The sequence below is a fragment of the Panulirus ornatus genome, chromosome 2 (assembly GCF_036320965.1).
Source record: "Panulirus ornatus isolate Po-2019 chromosome 2, ASM3632096v1, whole genome shotgun sequence".
NCBI classification, from domain to species: Eukaryota; Metazoa; Arthropoda; class Malacostraca; order Decapoda; family Palinuridae; genus Panulirus; species Panulirus ornatus.
In genome coordinates, this window is record NC_092225.1 from 16,138,447 (window position 1) to 16,163,094 (window position 24,648).

Here is a 24,648-nt window from a genome sequence, read left to right on the forward strand (position 1 = left end):
CATCACAAAAATTAGGGTTCCAGTAGCTGCTTACGTCACACTGTAAACACAGGGAGGGGCGACATCTGACGGTGCGCGCCAAATCCTCAAGTTTTACCTCACGTTGGCTGTCTTGTTGGTGGCAGTGTCGAGCTGCGTTATGAATGTGGCGCGTGTTGGCTTAGGGCCCCCGAGAGATGCTGTTGATGTGCTTGCCTGCCTGCGCTTTCCTGGATAGCTTAGCGCTTGTGTGCACATCACACACACACACACACACACACACACACACACACACCAGCTCTACCGCCATACTAAGTAGCTTGTCCATTCACACACACACACACACACACACACACACACACACCAGCTCTACCGCCATACTAAGTAGCTTGTCCATTAGTGAACTACTTACTCTTATGACTTCCTCGTTCTGTAATATCTCAATTGTGTGTGTGTCCAGCCGAATGGCTGCCTGAATTTATTATTCTTTTCATTAGTCTTATCATTTTTATCATTATCATCCTCACCTCAGCACCAGCAACCCATCAGCAACGCCATCTACCACGTAACTCTCTTGACTGACCACCCAGCCCCCCTCACCATGTGTGTCTCCTCCTCCAGATCTACACGGACTGGGCCAACCACTACCTGGACAAGTCCCGGAGTCGCCGCCACATCCACGACCTGCAGGCCGATGTAACCGATGGCGTCATCCTCGCTGAGGTCATCGAGGCCGTCAGTAAGTACCCGTACCTCACCTTCGTCGCCCATGTGTCGTGAGGGTCTCCAGTCATAATCCTTCCCTCCCTCCCTCCCTCCACCAGCAAACTTTGCTGTCGTGATGACCACTTGGCGCTGACCTCTGCTGCCTCGTGGATAGATGTGTGTGTGTGTGTGTCCCTCCCTTCCTTCTCTGGTGCCCACTTCGACTTGGAGGTGCTTGTGGTGTCCCCAGCGCTGATGATATCCACTCGCTGTCCTTTGTAGGTGTAGATGAAGAATATAGGTGTAGAATATTATTATGTCACGCATGATATTCGTTTTCTTTGTGAATATTAGGTTTAAGACTAGATATGATTAGATATTAGGTTTAAGACTAGATATGACTAGATATTAGGTTTAAGACTAGATATGACTAGATATTAGGTTTAAGACTAGATATGATTAGATATTAGGTTTAAGACTAGATATGATTAGATATTAGGTTTAAGACTAGATATGACTAGATATTAGGTTTAAGACTAGATATGACTAGATATTAGGTTTAAGACTAGATATGATTAGATATTAGGTTTAAGACTAGATATGATTAGATATTAGGTTTAAGACTAGATATGATTAGATATTAGGTTTAAGACTAGATATGATTAGATATTAGGTTTAAGACTAGATATGATTAGATATTAGGTTTAAGACTAGATATGCCAGACTGATTGTCCCGTAAGATCGTATCAATTGCTCAAAAAAAAAGAAAAAGTCGTGTTAAAGGAAGTTTTTTGTGAGATTTGAATTTCCCGCCACTTTCTAACCACCTTAAGTAAGGGGTGAGAAACTCTCCTTTATAACCTGTATGTGGGACGGGATTGGTAAGGTTTCGTATCTCATAATCGCATTTGATGTGGGATTGTTTGAACAGGATGGAACAGGTTCGTGGAATCTCTGAAGTCACTTATGTACATTCTCATGTCCAATTTGCTCACAACTTATTTTAAACCATAAATATTTAAAGTCAGGATTCGTATCGCAATACCTAAAATAAGCAGAGGTCACGAAGATGTGGTCTGCAATTTTTTTTTTTTTCTTTTTTCTTGCCAAAGGAGTTTGTTGTTGTTGAGGCGTCCGGTTCTGAGGAATGTTGCTTTTGGTGGCTCATGATATAGATACACAGAGCTCTCTGACAGCCGAGGGTCCATGTGATACAGAGGACTGGTCTACATTGTTTATTTTCTCGAATTATTAGCTTTTGTTTTTGCACGTCTTGAGCCTGACGATGGCTGATCCAATCTCGGGTTTGCCGGGGTGGTTTACCTGCCTTGGTTTGGGGGGGGGGGTTATTATTGGTACGTCTTGAGGAGGAACGACGGTGCGACACAGTAAGACGACGGTACGACCCCTGAGCAAGACGGTACGACACCTGAGCACGACGGTATGACCCTTGAGCACGACGGTACGATCCCTGAGCACGACGGTTTTACTCCTGAGCACGACGATACGACCCCTGAGCACGATGGTATGACCCCCTGAGCACGACGGTACGACCCATGAGCACGACGGTACGACCCTGAGCACAACGGTGCGACCCCCTGAGCATGACGGTACGATCCCTGAGCACGACGGTACGACCCATGAGCACGACGGTACGACCCCCTGAGCACGACGGTACGACCCCCTGAGATATGTACATACATTTATACGTTATATACCAGTGTGCTGTCCTCACATTTTGAAGTGATCTATATCTGACGGAACAGCATCAGAGACTCAGTAACTTTGAGAGTAAATTCAGTCACGTAAATACTCGAAGATTTAAGGTCATTTAAAAGTCCTTGATATTTTATTAACCGTACGGATGACATTATCAGCCAATATCAATTGTCAAGGGGAAGTGTGACAGGCGGAGGTCCAGCCCAGGAGAGAGAGTGAGGGCATGTGACAACAGGGTTGAGGAATTGGCCATTGGTCACCTGGACCAGCACTGTTGGCCTGGCTCATGGACCTAAATCATCTGTACGTGCCTTCAGCCTCGCGTCCCTCCTTAGCCTCCCGAAGTTGACCGTGTCTCTGGTACAGGTGATGCGGGTGGGTCTGGCATGGTGGTTGGCGGTGGTGGTGTGGTGGTGGTGGTGGTGGTGGTGTGGAAGTGGTGGTAAAGAGGGTGGTGGTAGCACTCCTTGTGTGGTGGAGTTTGGTGATGGTGGTAGCATCTGCTGCTGTCGTTTGACACTGTTGGTGATGATGATGACGACAGTGAAGTTTGATGACAGCTTCTGGTCGTGGTGGCACTGTAGTAGTGCCTTTGGCACTGCTGCAGGTGGCGTCAGCTGCTATGACAGTGCCAAGAACTGGTGTGCTTGATTTGGTAGTGCCTCTGACTGGGGTTGATGTTGGTGGCAGTGCCCTTAGAGACACTGGTAGTGGTGGCACTGCTTTAGCCGGCTCTAGTGACAAGGTCACTGCTTGTGGTGCTTGTGGGAACTGTTTTCAGTGATGCTGGTGATAGAGTCACTGCTACAAGCGAGCATTGTCATGAAGGTACTGCTACGGGAGGCGCTAATGGTGATGGCGTAGCTGAAGGTGACGTTGGATGAGTTGGCACTGCAACATGAGGCACTGATGACAGTTGTATACCTTCGGGTCAGCACTGCTGGTTGTGTCACTACGGATGGGTTATGACTGTGGTGATGGTGGACGAAGTTTCGTTGGGAGCACTGTTGGTAGTGATGTCGTCACTGCTGGAAGCGATAGCACCGCTGCAAGCGGCACTGCTAATGATGACATTGTTATGATATGATACTGGCACTGTCGGCCGTGGCGTTCGTAGGAGCACTGAAACTGTCGATTGTGGCATTGCCATAATGGTATTATTGGCATTGCCGTACGTGGCACAGACAACAGTGCCACTGGACGGTCGCAGATGGCACTGACCAAGGACGCAATGGTTCACTCTGATGGACTGTCGCATCACTTTCGTCACTCTCCTTACATTGGTGGATTTCACTCTTCCCTAAGCTTCCTACAAACTAGAGAAGTTTATCATTCCCTGAACAACATAATTTTCTTTACTGATTTTCTGCTTAATCAGAGTACCCTGCCACCAGAAGCGACAGGACCTGGACAGCTGTGTATAATTGCTTGGCTTCAGTTATCTTTGTTAACAGTTAAGGTCATGTAATTAGGATGTGACAACCTCGCTTGAACACACACGCGAAGAATTGTGATGAAGCTGTGGTTGTTGTTTGAATAAGTTATATATAACACCTTATGAAGGTCACGGAGGTCTTTTACCCCCAGTATCTCGATCTGGGACTTTACCTTACCTTACGTATGCCTTACGATGGTTTCGGAGGTCTTCTACCCCCATAGCTGGGTCTGGGACCTTACCTTACCTTACGTATGCCTTACGATGGTTTCGGAGGTCTTCTACCCCCACAGCTGGGTCTGGGACCTTACCTTACCTTACGTATGCCTTACGATGGTTTCGGAGGTCTTCTACCCCTACAGCTGGGTCTGGGACCTTACCTTACCTTACGTATACCTTACGATGGTTCATGAGGTCTTCTACCCCAACCAGTCAGCCGTACCCCAGTGCTCCTGTTGGCTGGCTATCCCACTCGCCTCTCACAGTACCCTGATGTAGCAGAGTCAGCCGTACCCCAGTGCTCCTGTTGGCTGGCTATCCCACTCGCCTCTCACAGTACCCTGATGTAGCAGTTTTTGACTGTCAAGCAGGAAGGTGAGACCGGGAACGTGTCTATTCATATTCAGACCCAGTCGGCTCAGATAACGGGAGATAAATCTTATACTGTCGACGCTCGCAGGGAGAAAGAGAAAGAAATAATATGATACCACAAATGTTGAGTGTTTGTCTTGTAGTTTAGTGGGTTGGTACGAGGGAGGGGGCGCGAGCGAGAATTCCCCTGCATTGCAAAGAAAAAAAAGGGTGTGTGCGAAAACATTTTTTGTTTCATATGCAGAAATATACGTTGCCTTCTGTAGTTGCTCATGCAGACGTGATTGGGATTAGGTAGGGCTAGTGAAGGCACATGGTAGATGAGCTAAGACGTAAGAAGATGTCGCAGGAGATCATGGTGATGTAGGCCCACACTCGCACCACAGTACTAACATACGAACACACACACGTTGACGGGAAGGTACTAACACACACACACACACACACACACACACACACACACACACACGTACTTATAACATCAAAATCTGACATTGGGATCACCTTCTTACGCTGTAAGTGTTGGCTCGTTTTCCCCACTACTCTCTCTCCATCGCCCCTTCCCATTATCATCCTGTGTCTCCCCATCTCCCCCCTCCCATCACCATTCGGTCTCTCTTCCTCCCCAACCCATCATTACTATCATCCGCTGTCTCCCCATTTCCTCCTCCCATCACGTCTCTTCACCTCTCATCCTCACCACCGCCCAGTGTCTCTCCATCTCCTCCTCCTCTCACCATCCTGTGTCTCCCCCACCTCCTCTTCCCCACCACCGTCCAATGCCTCCCCCACCTCCCCAGCAGCACCACCCTATGTTTGCCTCCGTCGTAAACGTCTGGTCGCTGGAGCCTGCCTACCTGGCTCAGATTTCTTCTATTTTCACACGTCCCCTCCTCCACGACCACGGGAGCAGACCGTGTTGGTCCCCCAGCCCTTGCTCTTCACTCAGTCCCCCATCACCCACACTCCACCACTCCTCATTCATACGTAGCCCAAGGTAGATGAAGCTACGTGCCACTAAAAGTTGTCTTTGAGATATTACTTTAAAACTCATTTTTTTTTTTTTGGCTTCATTTAAAGGCATCTTCATGGCGCAGTGTACCACCTTCTCCTCCTCCTCCTCCTCCTCCTCCTCCTCCTCCTCCTGCTGTTGCTCTTGCTGTTGTGCTGTTGTGCTGTTGCTGTTGGGGATGGGGGGATCGCGTAGCGTCATGCATCCATGGCTCGAGAAACGTGTGGCTCGCTGTCAAGGATGTGTGTGTGTGTGTGTGTGTGTGTGTGTGTGTGTGTGTGTGTGTGTGTGTGTGTGTGTGCAGCTCACCTGTCCTGAAGGTGGACACAGACGATCGTAGGTGTTAACCAGTCACATGTGTTTGAACTGGATCAACCTCAACTGTGGCATCAAGTATCAATTTCCGCGTGGTCGTCACCTCTCACGGTTTTCCATGGTGTACACACTAAAAAAAAAACTCTGCTGGTTTGGTACGAACTCACTCAACGTGGGTGCACGACATATGTTGCTGGCACTGAGAAAATTTTTCTTTTGCAAAAAAAAGAAAATAATAATCTCATGCGTTTAAGGTTATTATTACTACTGCATCTCCGAGTCCTTTATTATTGATATAGATGACTGATATATATATATATATATAGCATTCTTACAAATGTATGAGCTTGATGTAACGTTAGCGATTAATGTATCTTTTGCGCCTGGATATTTCTGGAATGGGGGACATAACTTACCGTCTTTTGGACATGTCTCTGTCTCTCGTGGGTCATCCATCCTCGTGTTCTCTCTTGTCTGAGTAGATTTCCTCTCGCCACGTAGAAGCAATTCGCTGACTATTCGTACGAGAAATTTTGTTATGTCCGCCCGCGGAGTTAGAGAGAGAGAGAGAGAGAGAGAGAGAGAGAGAGAGAGAGAGAGAGAGAGAGAGAGAGAGAGAGAGAGAGAGATTACTACCCACGTATATCCTGCGTGTTGTAGGTGGCGAATGAGATGGGCGGAGGTGGTGGTAGTGGTGGGGTTGGAAATCCTCCCCTCATGTATTGTTACTTTTCAAAGATAGGAACAGAGGAAGGAACTAAGCGAGGACTTTTTTTTTTTCTTCCCCCCCTCTCTCTCTCTCTCTCTCTCTCTCTCTCTCTCTCTCTCTCTCTCTCTCTCTCGAGGTCTAAGCCGTTTTTGGTCAGGGGTGAAGACACACACACATACAATAAGGACACTTGTGTGTGATCACTGTTTGTACGTTACGAGAGAGAGAGTGAGGTGTATATTCGTGTTGCCCCGTTTCCTCACCGTGTATATGTGTGCCATGTCTACCTATATGTACACACACACACACACACACACACACGCAAGCACATGCCTGTGTGTGTGTGTGTGTGTGTCTGTGTCTTGCATTACAAGTGGGTTTTACAACCTTGAAAAGCACCTCGGACAATCCTTTGCATACTTATGCGCTGTCAGGAGGCGATAAGGACCCAGTGTCGGTGTGCTGGTGAGTCCTTGGGAGATGCGACGAAACATTCGAATATCATAAACTGAGCGACCACATCCTCCACCACTGTGGAAAATATCCTTCCACTGAAGAAAATGGAATTTTATTCCACCTGACGGACCACTGGGAAAGTAGCTCCGATCTTCCAGTTCGAAGGTGAATCGGATCTTCGTTAGTGGAACGACAAGATCTTATACTGACAGAAACAGCCAGGCCTTCCACTAACCGCCAGCTCTTCCAGTAACCAAGCTACCCCGATCTTCCAGAAATAGAATAACGGGTTGCACGATTGTACGACTCCTTGAGCACGACGATACGACCCATGAGCACGACGAAACGACTCTTAAGTACGATGATACGACCCTTGAACACGACGACACGACCTTTGAGCACGACGGTACGACTCTTGAGCACGACGATACGACCTTTAAGCACGACAGTACGACCCTTAAGCACGATGATACAACCCTTGAGCACGATGATACGACCCTTGAGCACGACGATACGGCCCTTGAGCACGATGATACGACCCTTGAACATGATGATACGACCCATTGAGCACGACGATACGACCTTTGAGCACGACAGTACGACCCTTAAGCACGACGGTACGACCCTTGAGCACGACGATACAACCCTGGAGTACGACGATACGACCCTTGAGCACGACGGTACGACCCTTGAGCACGACGATACGACCCTTGAGCACGATGATACGACCCTTGAGCACGACGATACGACCCATTGAGCCCGACGATACGGCCCTTGAGCACGACGGTACGACCCTTGAGCACGACGGTACGACCCTTGAGCACTAGTATACGACCCTTAAATCTGATGGGCTGACCTCTAACCTAGCCCTCAAGGGTCAGAGGCGAGGCTAGGCAAACCCACTTAAGGGTCACACCGTCTTGCTCAAGGGTCGTAGTCTCGTGTTCAAGGCCTTAAGACATGAAGGGGGAGGGGGAAAATGACCTCAGATGGGCACTATGTAATGGGAGTTGGCACCGTGACCTGTGATGTGTCACGTAATTCCCACTGTGGTCTTTTGGTGTCAGATGATGGTGTGCTTTGTTGGTGAAGAGTGTTGGTGGAGATGGGAGATTAATGTGGTTTTGTTGTTTTAGGTTATTGGTGGAGATGGGAGATTAATGGTGTTTTGCTGTTGTAGGTTATTGGTGGAGATGGGAGATTAATGGTGTTTTGCTGTTGTAGGTTATTGGTGGAGATGGGAGATAAATGGGGTTTTGTTGTGGGTTATTGGTGGAGATGGGAGATAAATGGGGTTTTGTTGTGGGTTATTGGTGGGGATGGGAGATTGATGTCCCTTGCTTATGAAGGTTTATAGATTACCTTACAATTGACTCTTTATTTTCGATAATTTTCAAGGACTTCCTCATGCAATATATTTATTCCCTCTACATATATGTATATCTTGTATATATAGGCGTATGATATATCTGTTATATCAGCATAATGACTTTGTTTACAGTGTAATGAAAGTGTCTGATGATCATGAAAGTGATAGTAACAAAATGCTAATTTGCAGAGCATTAGTGTTCCATCCTTATATATAATACAAATTTTATCATTTTCAGTCCTTAAATTTGTAATGAAAAATTGTTTATAGACTACAAGTTTTTCACTTATTCTTCTATGAATATTGTCCTGATTATTCGCTGCAAGATTTTGCATAAGTATAAGCGTTTCATTTCGCAATGTATACCTGTATAAATGCTAATGAATTCCCTCTGCTTCTTCCAGCTGGTCAGAAAGTACCTGATATCAACAAGAAACCCAAAAACTCCACCCAAATGGTAAGTACCTTTGACTTCATTTTGTTTTTGATCCTAGTCATACGTTAGAAAATAAAATGAACTCTCTCGTTTAGCGAGGTGGCGTGAAGAAGAACATACAAGCAGGGGCCTTATGTGCCCACATCCAGTCGCTAATCGTCAGTATTATGTGATAAACCTACGCATACGAGAGAGAAATGTGAGGAGGTTGGGGAGGAAATGTACTCACTTCCTTGAGCACGACGGCACAACCCTTCGATTAAACACGACGACACGACCCTCGGGTATGATGGCCTGGCCCTTGGACCTGACCCTTTAGGGGTCATTAGTCGTTATCTTTATGGGCCGTACCGTCGTGCTCAAGTGGTTAAAGATTAATGGTGATTAAATCAGTTGTAAAGTTGAACCATAATATTTGGTAAGACTCTGACAAATGCTTTGACTATCAGTGTCAAAACTCATTCGTGTTTTGAATGGAGAAAAAATCTAATATAAGCCATACATAAAACAGACTCCCTTTTATTTACTCATTCATGTCGCAACGAAAACGCAACGAGTCGCTGGACTTAATAAAAGAGAAAAATAGGAAGCGAGTAACGCATGCATAGATTATTAGAGGAAGCACGCCTTATAGGTGGGGTCCTATATTGTATGCAGATGGCGTTGACAGCGGCGAAGGGAAGCACAGGGGCGCTCATTCCTATGCATGGAGGGCCCCCAGAACCACCCCCCCCCCCACCAACTTTACCCCCCCCAAAGCTTATAGGGAATGTGAGGGCGTGATAAGAAGAGAGACTGCCATGGGAACAACACGTTCTTGGAATACACTCAGAAGCGCCGCGCCCCCCCCTTCCGTCCTGGAATAAATTACCACCAACCCCCTTCGCCACATCCACCACCCTCCCCAGCTATCACCTCCACTACCACCGCCACTCCCTGCGACCACCACCTCTGCCACCGCAGCTTAAGTACATCCACCCTCACTATCGACTAACTCCACCCCACCTCCTCCCCTCGCCTTGTTGGGGTACCGGATTTCCCGGGGTTTGATAGTGACTGGAAACGAGAGAACTTGTTCAATGTGTACGTCCTGGAATGATGATACTCACCTCTCCAGAGTTGGCTTAGGGGGGGAATGATGATGGTGATGGAAGTGCAGACGATGGTAGGAAAAGGATCTTGAGGATTTTGGGGGGGAAGCAATGATTCGTTTGGAAAGTACGCGAAGCCTTTGTACCCCTTGAGCACGAAGGAACGACCCTTGAGCACGAAGGTACGACCCTTGAGCACGAAGGTATGACACGTGAACAAGAGGGAACGACCCTTGAGCACAAAGGTACGACCCTTGAGCAAGAGGGAACGACCCTTGAACACGAAGGTACGTCCCTTGAGCACAAAGGTACGACCCTTGAGCACGAAGGTACGACCCTTGAGCACAAAGGTACGACCCTTGAGCACAAAGGTACGACCCTTGAGCAAGAGGGAACGACCCTTTAGCACGAAGGAACGACCCTTCAGCACGAAGGAACGACCCTTCAGCACGAAGGAACGACCCTTCAGCACGAAGGAACGACCCTTCAGCACGAAGGAACGACCCTTCAGCACGAAGGTACAACCCTTGAGCACGAAGGAACGACCCTTCAGCACGAAGGAACGACCCTTCAGCACGAAGGTACGACCCTTGAGCACGAAGGTACGACCCTTCAGCACGAAGGAACGACTCTTCAGCACGAAGGAACGACCATTGAGCACGAAGGAACGACCATTGAGCACGAAGGAACGACCCTTGAGCACAAAGGTACGACCCTTGAGCACGAAGGAACGACCCTTCAGCACGAAGGAACGACACGAGCACGAAGGAACGACCTTGAGCACGAAGGAACGTCCCTTGAGCACGAAGGAACGACCCTTCAGCACGAAGAAACGACCATTGAGCACGAAGGAACGACCCTTCAGCACGAAGATACGACCTTTGAGCACGAAGGACGACCCGTGAACACGAAGGAACTACCCTTGAGCACGAATGTACGACCCGTGAGCACGAAAGAACGACCCTTTAACACGAAGGTACGACCCTTGAGCACGACGCAAGAACGTGCGTACGGCCTTCGAGCAACAAGTCAGCATGACCCTTGCGTATGATGGCCTGGTCTCTATCTTAACTCACAGAGGTCAGGTCAGAGGTCATGCCATCATGATACCGTCTTGTTTCAAGAGATTAACGGAAAGCGAAATTAAAAAAAAAAAAAGTCCACTGGATTTTTCCTCCCTGCTGTAATACTCAGTCATCCAGGATAATTTAAGTATGTACAATACATTTTACAGTGGCTTACAACTGCGTGCAAGTGGCCAGGATTCGAACCCACGGAACTAATAATCCCCGTGTCAAAAGACTGGCTACGTCCAGCAGTGAACATTTTTTTCAGAAATTACAAAGCTTTTCCCTCCCCTGAGGTGCCATATTCACACGCCCCTGCTGTGCGTATGTAAATGCCTCCTCATGTGGGTAAACACCTTCGCTGAGCTCGAGAGAGAGAGAGAGAGAGAGAGAGAGAGAGAGAGAGAGAGAGAGAGAGAGAGAGAGAGATTCTTCAAGACCTAACCAAACAAAGAAATTAGTTCCCAGCAATGTGTGTTTTGTAAGTGGCTAGGAGAAATTATTATTGTCTGTGGCCTCCTTCTATCCGTAGGTCTTGTGGTGATGAATTTGTGCAATTTCACTTAAGGTGTTGATATGATTAACATCTTTGGTCATGCATGAAGCTTCAGGGCTCGGTTTACATGGAGTTTCCTTCCTATGAGCACGACGGAACGACCCCTTGAGCACGACGGTACGAGCCCTTGAGCACGACGGTACAGCCCCTTGAGCACGACGGTACGACCCCTTGAGCACGACGGTACGAGCCCTTGAGCACGACGGTACAGCCCCTTGAGCACGACGGTACGACCCTTTGAGCACGACGGTACGACCCTTTGAACACGACGGTACAACCCCTTGAGCACGACGGTACAGCCCCTTGAGCACGAAAATGCGACCCTTTGGTGTAATGGGACGGCCTTTCCACCAAACCCTTAACAAGGTCAAGTGAGAGGTCAGACCATCATACCCCAAGGGTCGTGCCGTCGTCATTAAGGGTCGTTACGTTGTGCACATAGGTATCTTTTGCTCTCAAGGGACGTGCCTTCCACTGGTCGTACTGTTGTGTCCAAGGGGTCGTACCGTCGCCGTGCTCAAGGTATTAAAGGAACAAAGAAGAGTAAGGTCCTCCTACACCACCTCGCCTCTCGCTCTCCTCAAGTTGGTATACAACGTTGAGTGGACTACCTCCGACTCCCCCATATATTACGGCAGCTGCGCCTCCCTCCTGAGCTCCCTCCGTCCCGCCTCTTGACTCTCCTCCCCTACCATTGCTAGCGGGATGGAGGAGGAGGCGGAGGTGTGGTTGTTGGATTAGTGAGCAAGAGGAGTGGGAGGGAGGTAGTCGAGTGCCGTGAATTGGGCACTTTTGAAGCGTTTCATACCTGAGTTGAAACGGAACTGATAAACTGATTTTTTTTTCTAATGTCTCGTATCTTAGAAGTCAGATTAGATGGAAGTTTTAACTTTTTTTTTTATATGACTTATGTCTTAGATGTGAAGTTAGATGGCAGGTTTTGAGATGTCTTGTATCTTAGCTAGACCTGAAACACAGACGGAAGCTGTTGGAACGTTCCATACAACAACTGTTACTGAAAGTTTGCTCTGCATTTCTCACAAATGTTGGCTTTCAATGAAATGGTTAGGTAAGGTGTGTTGAAACCGTGTTATACGGTTTCAGGTGATGTTATACAATGTAGGTAGCATTCAACATCAAACTGGTTATGTAGTATACTGAATGATACGAGTCTGTAGAGGAAGAAGTAGTACTAGTCTGCAGTAGAGGAGATAGCACAATCAGAAGTAGTAATGACAGTAGTGTTCCCTCTACATGGAACAGCAGCAGCAGCAGTAGTGGCAAAGCTATTCTCACACAGTACCAGCAATATCACCAGCACCAGCAGCAGTAGGAGTATTAGAGGGCGCGGCTACTGCGTCATTAACTAAAGTTAGTAGTGCAGATAACACTAGCAGAAAAGCGTTTCCAGCCACTTGAGTTTGTAGAGAGCCTATGTGTGTGTGTGTGAGAGAGTGTGTGTGTGTGTGTGTTTACTGGCTAGTGGTGGGTTTCCTTCCCTTCTCTCCCCCTCTCTTCCACTCCCTCCTACTTTAAACCCACTCCAGTAGTCCCTTCGCCATATCATCGCCCTTCCCATACACCTCTCCAGTGGCTACTTCACACCACCACCACCAGCCTATATGCCCTACCCCAGTAACTCCTTCGTGTTATTCTACGCCCACTACAGAGACTCTTGATGGCCATCCTTCACCTACGACCGTAACCCTTACAGTACCAACACCTCCACTACAATAGTGTCCAGCAGCTCACTCGCCAACACTGCTTCTCAACAGCTCAATCACCAGCATTACTACTCTTCAGCACCATCATTGATCCTCATCAACTTTAATCACCATCATCATTCCTCTCCATTACCTCAATCACCAGCTTAACTACCATCCAACACCGATTTCCAAATCCAAAAATTGCTTTCAGCCATCACATTTTCTATCGCCATTATCACCTCTGTACAACCACAACATACAGCCGAACATGGTGAAGGTAAACGACTTCAGAACACAGCTCATACCTCCACACACACATGCTTGACCAGTATGATACAGTTGTGGAAGCACTGCACAACAGAGGTACTGACCTGATACACTTGGTCTTTCGAGGACGCTTTTGGCACGTGTGGATCATAGTGTTGTGCTGGGTTATAGATTGAACTGGTAAATAGAGCAAACAAGTATACAGTAGCAGAGCAGTATCTAGTTGGGAAATCAAACAGACCTTTCCTTTTTTTTTCTACCGAGTCATGTCAGGACTTCTTAATAATGCACCTCGGTTCTTTAGGGAACTGTGGGTGCATCTTCGCCACTTACTTTTAATCTCCCATCTGACGTAGATTTAGCTTAAAGAAGCCACATCTTCATTTACGGTCAATTGGTAGATGATGCCCAAAAGCCACATCTTCATTTTTATGATCAATTGGTAGATGATGCCCAAAAGCCACATCTTCATTTATGATCAATTGGTAGATGATGCCCAAAAGCCACATCTTCATTTTTATGATCAATTGGTAGATGATGCCCAAAAGCCACATCTTCATTTATGATCAATTGGTAGATGATGCCCAAAAGCCACATCTTCATTTATGATCAATTGGTAGATGATGCCCAAAAGCCACATCTTCATTTTTATGATCAATTGGTAGATGATGCCCAAAAGCCATATCTTCATTTTTATGATCAATTAGTAGATGATGCCCAAAAGCCACATCTTCATTTATGATCAATTGGTAGATGATGCCCAAAAGCCACATCTTCATTTATGATCAGTTTGTAGATGATGCCCCTTCGCTTTTTCTTCATCTTCTTCATGTCTGTCGGCCTCCCTGCAAATACAAAGTCATGTACCTTCCTATGATGTTTAGTACGTGATGTCTAAATGAGTAAAACGATCCCATCTCTCAATTGACACTGAGAGATTGTAAGCATGGAGCCATCAAAGTCTTGCACTGAGCCACAGATAAGAACTGTATGCTTAATGAAATGCTTTCAGCTCATTTGTTGCCGGGGACAGTGAAGGTCTGCGACTAGGAGAGGCGACAAGACATGAAAAATGTGATTTGTCATGGAAAACGTTAGGTGGTTGGTTGGCTGGCTGGCTGGCTACTTGGACTTTGAGGCCTCTCGATCATTAGTGGCCGTCAGTGGCTAGTTAACAACCATCTGTCGAAAAATCTTGAACGCCTTCTTCAGTTGGTCAAGAGGATTGTAAGGTCATACATACACGCTCTCACTGCGTGCATGACCCACGTTAGAATAGAATAGACTTAACAATTAAACACCCTACCATAGTTTCCAGAAACAAGCAGGTAACGTTGTTACTTGTATTACTACTACTACTACAACCGCCATGACCTTCTCTGGTGACAATGATAATGAACATAACAATAATGATGATAATGAGAATAATGATAATGATGATTATAGTCATGATGGTAATCATCACTGGCTCAGTCACTGTCAAACACCTCAGTCACTCTTCCAGCTTCATCAGCACGACTACCACCACCACCACAACCACAGTCGCACCACCACTACCACATCACCTCTCCACTATCACCAACACCACCACAATTACATCACCACTCCACTACTGCCAACACCACCACAACCATATCACTGTCCCACCACCGCCACAACCACACCATCACTCCGCCACCACAAGTCGCCCCTCAAGGGCGCGCTCTTCAACCCTCTGTTCCAGGCCATCCACCTCCTCCAAACACATACTTGAGGGAGGAGGCGGAGGCGGTGGTGGTGGCGATCTTGAGATCATCACGTTATCGGCCTCTGTTAACACCTCCCTTCGGCAGTACAAGTGGCGGCGAGAATTACGACCTCTGGCCGGCCTTGTCAACGGATGGGAAGAACCGACTCGAAGTCCAAGAGATTCAACAGCGGACTCGGGTTGCTATAGATGGGACGACAGAGTTTTGGATTCCAGAGGAGTTTAAGTTTGCAGTGGGTGGAGCAACGGAGTTCGATTCCAACGGATGGGAGAGCGGATTTGGATTCTTAACGGATGTGTCAACGGAAATGGGTTCCAACGGATGGAGCAGCGGCGATGGATTTCACCGGAGGAAATAACGGAGTGCGATTCCACACGCTGAGATAATGACCTGATCGAAGAGGAAACATTTGAACATATTGAACATTTGTTAGAATGGTTTGAGAAGGAATTGTAATTTGACTTCTAGATTTTAAATGTGCTATTTTTTATACCGTCAAAATTATTTACTTCAATTCATTTAAACTCACTAAAGAAGAACTTACTGTGAAATGTTAATGCTGTCATTCTGTCGAGTTATTAAACAAAGTTACGAAAAATGTTCAGGATTTATATTCATTATTTGAACTCTTTACTGCTTAAAAGTAATGGGTGTTTATCGCTTCAGATTTTGTAGTTTTAGAAAACTTTTAAAAGCTTAATCTTGTTTATAAACGTCTTTCTACTTTTTGCATCGTTTAAGGAGTCTTTGAGACTGTGTGCTGCCACCATCGTCTTGAATTATACCAGATGTTTTCTCGTAGAGACTCTGTAATATTCAAGATATATATCTTGTTATATATATATATATATATATATATATATATATATATATATATATATATATATATATATATAAATACACAGAGAACATACCAAGCAGACGTAGTGATGCTGGGGGTCTTCGTAGAGTACCTGGTGAGGTCTTCGGGGGTCTTCTACCCCCACAGCCCAAGGCTGTTGGGTCTGTGTATGTGTGTGTGTGTGTGTGTGTGTGTGTGTGTGTGTGTGTGTGTGTGTGTGTGTGTGTGTATTTATTCTCTCACTGTCTGTGGTCAAGGTAACTTAGCGGTGAGGGATGGCGTGAGGCTTGACCAAACACATTACAAGGTCTGACCATCAGGTATCGTGGTAGCAAGTAGTGCTCTGTGAGGTGGAGGGTTGAGGGGGGTGGGGGGAGAGGAGGAGGTCGAGGTCAAGAGGTCATAGGTTTAGTTTGTTGTGATGGTTGACCAGAGAGAGAGAGAGAGAGAGAGAGAGAGAGAGAGAGAGAGAGAGAGTGAGAGAGAGAGAGAGAGAGTCATATTACCCCATCATATGCGTCTTGATAGGCCTTTTTTTGTGTGTGTTGAATCAGTAGTGTTGGCTGTGTTGCTGATCCAGGTGACCGGAGAGGGAGGCAGTTATTCACTTGAAATCGTTACATTAACGGAAAATATCATCTGAAACGTATATAAAAAATAAAAGACATTTAGTATCCTCCACCTTTTTTTGGAGAGGGGGAGGTGGAGATGGAGGAGTGGGTGGAAAAATAGGGGGAGGGGGTGATGGAGGTGGAGGAGTGGGGGAGGTGGAGGAGTGGGTAGAAAACGGGGGAGGGGGTGTTGGAGGAGTGGTTGGAAAACGGGGTAGGTAGGTAGGTGGGGGGGGGGGGGAGGGAGGGAGGGTTGTGTGGTGGTTGTAGATGAAAACGACGTTATCTCTTTCGTGCAAAAATTGGTTGTATTATGTGGTCTTATTTATCGGTGGTCCGGGAGTATGTGGCAACTCTCCTCTACTCCTTTCCGTCGTCCCCTCCTCCTCCTCCTTCTCCTCCTCCTCCTCCTCCTCCTCCTCCTCCTCCTCCTCCCCTACCTCCTTTCTATCCTCCCCCCTCCCCCCCTTCCCCCCTCTTTCGCTTGAGAATATATTCCCGTTTCACATATTTTATGTCGGCCACATCATTCGCCGAGACAGTTCCCATTTTCTTGACAGCCTGGGCGGTCGCGTCGCGCGGGCCGTCGGACGGGGGAGTATACGACTACTTTTACGGGTTTTGTATTATGACGCCAGATTGGCCGACATATTGGATCCAAGATGGCGGCCGTGATCTGTATCTCCTACGCCGCTGTTGTCGTCCACGCTCGCTCGCTGCTGCCTGGGAGAGAGAGGAGGGATATCTGTTTTTCTTTCCCTAGTATATAGTACCACTGAAGTTGTGCGTGAGGCCGGTGATGGTACATACGTCCCTTGTGCACGACGGTATACGATCCCATGTGCACGACGGTACGATATCGTGCACGACGGTACGATCTCATGAGTACGACGGTACGATCCAATGAGCACGACGGTACGATCCTATGAGCAGGACGGTACGATCCCATGAGCACGTCGGTACGATATCGTGCACGACGGTACGATCTCATGAGCACGTCGATACGATATCGTGCACGACGGTACGATCTCATGAGTACGACGGTACGATCCAATGAGCACGACGGTACGACCCCATGAGTACGACGGTACGATCCCATGAGCACGACGGTACGACCCCATGAGTACGACGGTACGATCCCATGAGCACGTCGGTACGATCCCATGAGTACGACGGTACGATCCCATGAGCTCGACGGTATGATCTCATGTGCACGACGGTACGATCCCATGTGCACGACAGTGCGATCCCATGTGCACAGCGGTACGATCTCGTGCACGACGGTACGATCCCATGAGCACGACGGTACGATCCCATGAGCACGACGGTACGATGAACCATTTCGATACTATGGCGTGACCCTTTTGTCCCTAACACCTTAAGTTATCAGGTCATACTAGAAGGTCAGGTCATATTAATACCCAGAAGGCTCGTCCCAATCCTTCGTGCTCAAATCAAGTCAAAAAAAAAAAATATGTCAGGTCATTATCACCATCATCATCATACCTTAAGGTGAGTCCGCTCGTGTTTAGGATCCGCTGCCTCCTCTTTCCCCAATTAACCATCGTTCGCGAAGGATTCGAAACGGTATGATAGACTTAACAGCCCAAAATGAACTTTCTCGCTCCTGCCTACTCCGCTAATGGTTATGACCTCCCGTCTTCCGCAACCTTATAATGGGTTCTCTCTCTCTCTCTCTCTCTCTCTCTCTCTCTCTCTCTCTCTCTCTCTCTCTCTCTCTCTCTCTCTCTCTCTCACCCCAACCCCATTAAGGAGGAATATGATAGTTCCGATTTCTCTCACTCTCTAATGGGTACTAAAAGGGGGGGGGGGGAGGAGGATGGAGGGGAGGGGGGTTGGTTGGACAACGGGGCGTGTCGAAAGTAGGCACCCACAGCCCTATTTCTTAACGAGAGGATGTTGGCCTTCGGTACACAGGAGACGAGGCACAAAGGAGGATGGGTTTGTTATGTGATTGAGATGCAGATGAAGTAAATGTTAACTGAGATGAGAGTGAGAGAGAGAGAGAGAGAGAGAGAGAGAGAGAGAGAGAGAGAGAGAGAGAGAGAGAGAGAGTTTAAAGGGGAAAGAAAACGTAATTGAATTAAAAAAGAAGAGGGGGGGGGGGAAGGGGAGGAAAGGAAGGTGCTAGGTTGAGAATGAAGTCATGTGAAAGAAAAAGGGGAGGGGGAGGGGAGACGAAGTGGATGAAAGAAGCGTATGAACTAACCACATTGGCTCACAGATCACTGATAAATAGATGAAAAAAAAGGAAACAGTAATGGGTCGGGGCTCCTTAGTAGAAACGATTAAAATGGGATAAAAAATTACTGAAGTGAATGAAGATGAGGAAGGAAGATGTAAAGAGGGAATGAAATAGGGCGAAAGAACAGATGGAGAGTGAATGCATGAAAGCTCCTTAACCACTGGGTTCATGCAGTCATTCCTGGAATCATGGAAAAAAGAATGAAACGATGAGGATGGAACTGGATGAAGGTGATGAACGAAGGTATGAGGTAGTGTTGAGGTGGGGGTCTGTTGAGGTGGGGGTGAGTGTGGAGGTGGGGGGTCAGTGTTGAGGTGGGGGTGAGTGTGGAGGTGGGGGGTCAGTGTTGAGGTTGGGGGTCAATGTTGAGGTGGGGGTCAGTGTTGAGGTGGGGGTCAGTGTTGAGGTGGGGGTCAGTGTTGAGGTGGGGGGTCAGTGTTGAGGTGGGGGTCAGTGTTGAGGTGGGGGGTCAGTGTTGAGGTTGGGGGGTCAGTGTTAAGGTGGGGGTCAGTGTTGAGGTGGGGGGTCAGTGTTGAGGTGGGGGTCAGTGTTAAGGTGGGGGGTCAGTGTTAAGGTGGGGGTCAGTGTTGAGGTGGGGGTCAGTGTTGAGGTTGGGGGTCAGTGTTGAGCAGTGTTGAGGTGGGGAGGTGGGGTCAGTGTTGAGGTTGGGGGACAGTGTTAAGGTGGGGTTCAGTGTTGAGGTGGCGGGGTCAGTGTGACTGGTGTGGGGTCAGTTTAAGGTGGGGGTCAGTGTTAAGGGTGAGGGGTCAGTGTTATGGTGAGGGGTCAGTGTTGAGGTTGGGGGTCAGGTGTTGAGGTTGGGTGGCTCGTTTTAATGTATGAATGAGGCCAGGATGTACCGTGCCGCAGCTAACACTAAATATTTAGGCGAGGGTTCTTGTCGATTAAACATGACTCTCTCTCTCTCTCTCTCTCTCTCTTCTCTCTTCTCTCTCTCTCTCTCTCTCTCTCTCTCTCTCCTTTTCTTGCTCTCTCTCTCTCCTCTCTCTCTCTCTCTCTCTCTCTCTCTCTCTCTCTCTCTCTCTCTCTCTCTCTCTCTCTCTCTCTCTCTCAGGTTCATAGTGCTTCATGTTCAGGACATAGTGGGGGAAAATGAGTATTTTTTTCCTCTTTCGTGTGTGTGTGTGTGTGTGTGTGTGTGTGTGTGTGTGTGTGTGTATTTTGCATCGTAGTTAACTTTGGAATTGCTGCCATTACTACCACTGCTTCTACTACTAATGGTAGCAGAAATTCTAATTCTACTACAGCAACTACTAGTAGTAATAGTAGTAGTGGTAGTAGTAATAGTATTATTAGTACTAACATTATATTGATTTAACTGCGACCAAAATATGAAAAAGAAAAAGATTAAAAGGAAAATACGCAGGTTATAAACCGGGAGGGTCATAAGAAGGGGCGGGGGTGAAACACACAGTACACAAACATCAGGGTGGCAGGTTACTGCTTACGAATTATTACGTCCAGTGGTTGGTTGGGACAGAGCTGTTCTTGTAGCCCTGATGGTCTCGATTGCTTTCTGGCATCGAACTGCAACTCGGGGACGAGGGATCTCAGGTGGCAAAGAGGTGATGGTGGCTTCTTCCCAAACTGAGGTCGAGTTAATGTTTGGAGGGAGTCGGGAGGATCAGTGGACTAAGCGCATTTTGCTAGGTGGTGTAAGAGGGATTGAGGATGATTTTGCTTTCTATATCCTACAACCTTTCCAGTAGTCGCTGTTGTGCGGTGGAGGACCAGGCGAGGGGTGGCATAGGTATGTTTAGGAAGAACTGAATTTGTAGGTGTTCACGAGATCAGTTGTAGGGATGAGGAAATATCTCTGAGCCTCCGGAGAATGTAGAAAGACTCGGAGGGGCAGGGGCCTTGTGAGACAGTATAGATGTGGAAGCAAGGTTTGATGTGCAAGACAACGGGTCTTGGGTTAAGTGACTGTGAAGTGACTGGCTGTGGTCCAGGTTCTGGAAGGCGTTTTGGAAAGGCGATGTAATTGGGAAAGTCTTTGTTAACGCTGAAACTATGGGTAAAGTCGTTACTATGCGAGCAAGCCCTTCTGCCAGGGCTTGATTTACAGAAACGAGCAGACACAAGGAACTCGAATTTGTGTACTGCGGGACGCCGTTTGCGAGGGACTGGAAGGTGGAGATGGGCCTCCCCGAAGTAAACAGACTTTATATGTGCCGTATTAACCTCGTTCGCCCGTGTATATAAATGGGTTTAACTAGGCTTTCCTCCCTCCCTCTAGTTTACTACTCTCTCTCTCTCTCTCTCTCTCTCTCTCTCTCTCTCTCTCTCTCTCTCTCTCTCTCTCTCTCTCTCTCTCTCTCTCGCCACATACTAAATCGAGCTCATCGTCCTCCCTTGCCTTCCCCTTTCCCCACTGCACCCCACATCACACGCCAGTGTTTATACTTCACAGGGGGCGGCCCCCCCCCCCCCCCGGCATTATACCTCACCCAAGTGTTCTATACTGGTACTTACCACTGCAATCATACCTCACGCCCTCCCTCCATGAGCGCAGGGGTCTCCGACAGTACCCCGCTCTCCCAGACGGAAGGACAATAGCTCTCCCCCAGCATCTGGTGTGAGAATATGAGACATGGCAGGGTAGAACGCCGGCGACTGTTCCTCAAGAAATTGCTATTTACCTCATCCCACACGTAAACAGAGGGCGTCTTAAGGTTTATATGGCGCCTCTTTATGTTTGGCTCTTGTGGTGGGTGCCTGGAGGGGCGAGATTCGCCGGGCTTTGGCTGGTGTTGGTGGTGGTGGTGGTGGCTGTGGGTTGGTGGTGTTTGGTGTTGCCAGACAGGTCGTGTGATGGTGGTGGTATGCATGAGGAAGGTGATGGGTTGTGGTGAGGATGGCTATACATGATGGGGAAGGACAGGTAACAGGAGACTCAGCTGGTGGTTCATGTCGCGTTGAGGTTGATGATGGGTGGCTGGGCTGGTGCTGTGGCGATGTTGTTCGTTCATACCTTCGTTCTTTTGAAGTTCGTCCCGAGATGATCCATGGAAACCATTACTCTTTCACGGTCTAGATTACCGTAGTCTGTGAGTGTGAACTATCTATGTCTAGATTACCGAATTCTGTGAGGTGAACGTAGGGTTTGGAGGGTTGGTGTTGAAGTCACTGGTTGTGACATGCGGTTTGGAGGGTTAGTTGTAGGTCAGTAATAATGATATATGGTTTGGAGGGCCGGCGTTTAATCACTGATATCATTGTATAGTTTGGAGGATTCACGAAGGATATCTTGAGAATAATAGGTATATAATATGGAAGGATGATAACCAGGTCACTGGTAATAATATATATAGCTCAGAGGGTCGAGTATATATATATATTTTGGAGGGTTCATATTGAGTTGCCAGATATATAAAGAGGTCGGTACACCTGGAAGTTGGGTCACAGTGCATTACGATATAGGATATATATATAGACCATAAAGGGTTGACGCTGGTTCGTTGTGGTTTTCGGACTGACGATTGTGGTGTTCGGGCTGACCAACTGGTAACAGCAGCAACAGCCACGGTGAAGACGATCTTGGGTATAGAATTCCATTCAAATGTAAGAGAGACACAGACGATGTAGTGTTCAAAAAGGTTGTGTGGACATACCTACGACAGCCATGCCTAAATCCCACATGTTTCATGCGCATGTTCTGTCATCTATTAATGGCGTGTCAGCGTCGCCCTCAGACCTCCGTCGTAAAATGACTTTGGATATTAATCAGCCCAGAGATCTGAACTAGCGATTATGCCTTTCAAATCATATCATCATTGGGTAAAAGGAGAAATTACCGGAGACCAAATCTCTCTCTCTCTCTCTGATATTGATGGGACTCGACTCTCCAACACTTTTTATTGGTGGTGGTACGCCTGTGCTGAAGATCAGGCCTGAACGCCTCCACCGCTTGTTAACACTTCGCCAACACTCACAGTTTAATGCCTCATCAACGAGGAGAGAGAGAGAGGGGGGAGGAAGACGACGGCGCGTGCGCAGTGAAGTGTCCACGCGCATAACTTGCGGTTGGGTGATTCTCGTAAAGGATTTCTTTTTTGTTTTTTTTACTACTGCGGAGTCGCTTTCGCTCATAAACCACAAAGGCAACGTCGAGAAGAGCTGGCCGACGGGATTTATCTGTATTGCTCATCTCGGGTTGAATTTCGCAGTCGCGAGAGGACAGTGCTACACCGAAAATCGAGAGAGAGAGAGAGAGAGAGAGAGAGAGAGAGAGAGAGAGAGAGAGAGAGAGAGAGAGAGAAGAAGAAGAAGAAGAACGTCATTTATGGTTTAAGAATGAGAATTTGGACTTTACGACCCCTCCATGGCTAGTGGCTTCCATGGCATGATGGTTGTTGCTTTTGCGCGCTGGCTGGAACGGCTGATGAAGATTTCTTGACGTCGAATCGAAGATCTTGTTCACAAGTCGCCGCGCGCTATTCTACCACCGCCGCACCGGCCGAAGAACTGCACCGAAGCTTTGTGTGTATGTGGCTCGTAGGTCCGAGCCGAGGGAGGGTGGGTAAGCACACTTGTGTCTGCTATGCAAAGTGTGTTGAAAGGGGTTAAGCGCCTGCCAGATGGCGAGGAAGTTATGGTTCATTTAGACTCAAGTTCCGTCAAGTTCGTAAGGCTTTTAGTCCTTATTTAAGAGCTCGCGAGCACTTTTTAGCCTAGGGTCACACCGCGAAGACTGAGCCAGTGTCGGTCGGGTGGTGGTTGGATGGTTGTTACTGGGGTAAGTGGCCATTACCTTTTAGCATCCTTGTGATGACTCTGAACGCCATTCAAGTAGCCAAGGATTTAGTGTGTGTCCAATCCTCTAGTACCTGGGAATGTGCTGTGTGGGAAGGGGAACCACAAAGGATATATATTCACGGTTGAAAACTTTCTCTCTCTCTGCATCGAAGTGTTCCTTGAGGGAGTTTGATGTCTGTATCTCCAGTGAAAGGAACGCTAGTTTTCTTAAGGACATTTGATGCATGTTCGTCAATCACGTGTCCCTTCTTGTCCCCTATAATGTGCGTCTTTTTGTACACCAGCGTCAACTTGAGGGAGGAATGTATGCGAACACATCTCCAGTAAGACGGAATTGGTGTTACCATATAGTTGATCCTGATGACTAGTGATCTCCAGTATATATATATATATATATATATATATATATATATATATATATATATATATATATATATATATATCCCTGGGGATAGGGGAGAAAGAATACTTCCCACGTATTCCCTGCTTGTCGTAGAAGGCGACTAAAAGGGGAGGGAGCGGGGGGCTGGAAATCCTCCCCTTCCATTTTCGGTTTTCCAAAAGAAGGAACGGAGAAGGGGGCCAAGTGAGGATATTCCATCTAAGGCTCAGTCCTCTGTTCTTAACGCTACCTTGCTTATGTGGGAAATGGCAAATATGTATGAAAAAAAAGAAAGAAAAAAAAAATATATATATATGGACCAGAACTGCTTTACGACTACGTAGCCAAAGATGGTTTCCCTTCTATTTTTCACAATAGACTGGTGGGTTCTTGAGGATGCTGTCCTTCTCATCACCCATCAACTCCTAACTTTTCACTGAGTCTTCCTTTTCCTTTCAGTGTCTCAACCCTCAACTTCATTTTGGCTCCTTTCCCTGAATGGCCGCATACTTTCAGTTTTCAGCGCCGTCAAAAAGTAGTGATTTTGGGTTCCTTATGTTCGCGAATGTTACAACTGACCTCCTTTGTGGACTCGTAGCTACAGCAGC

General features: G+C 47.4%; 1 protein-coding gene across 1 annotated transcript in view; it reads left to right on the top strand.

Annotated features, from left to right (window-relative positions):
• LOC139753676 (uncharacterized) overlaps positions 1-24,648 on the top strand; it is a 607,436-nt gene that overhangs the window by 387,709 nt on the left and 195,079 nt on the right. The window contains exons 2-3 of the mRNA XM_071670351.1: positions 601-718; positions 8,695-8,747. Of these exons, the coding sequence (XP_071526452.1) occupies positions 601-718; positions 8,695-8,747 (171 nt within the window). The remainder of the gene's footprint in view (positions 1-600; positions 719-8,694; positions 8,748-24,648) is intronic.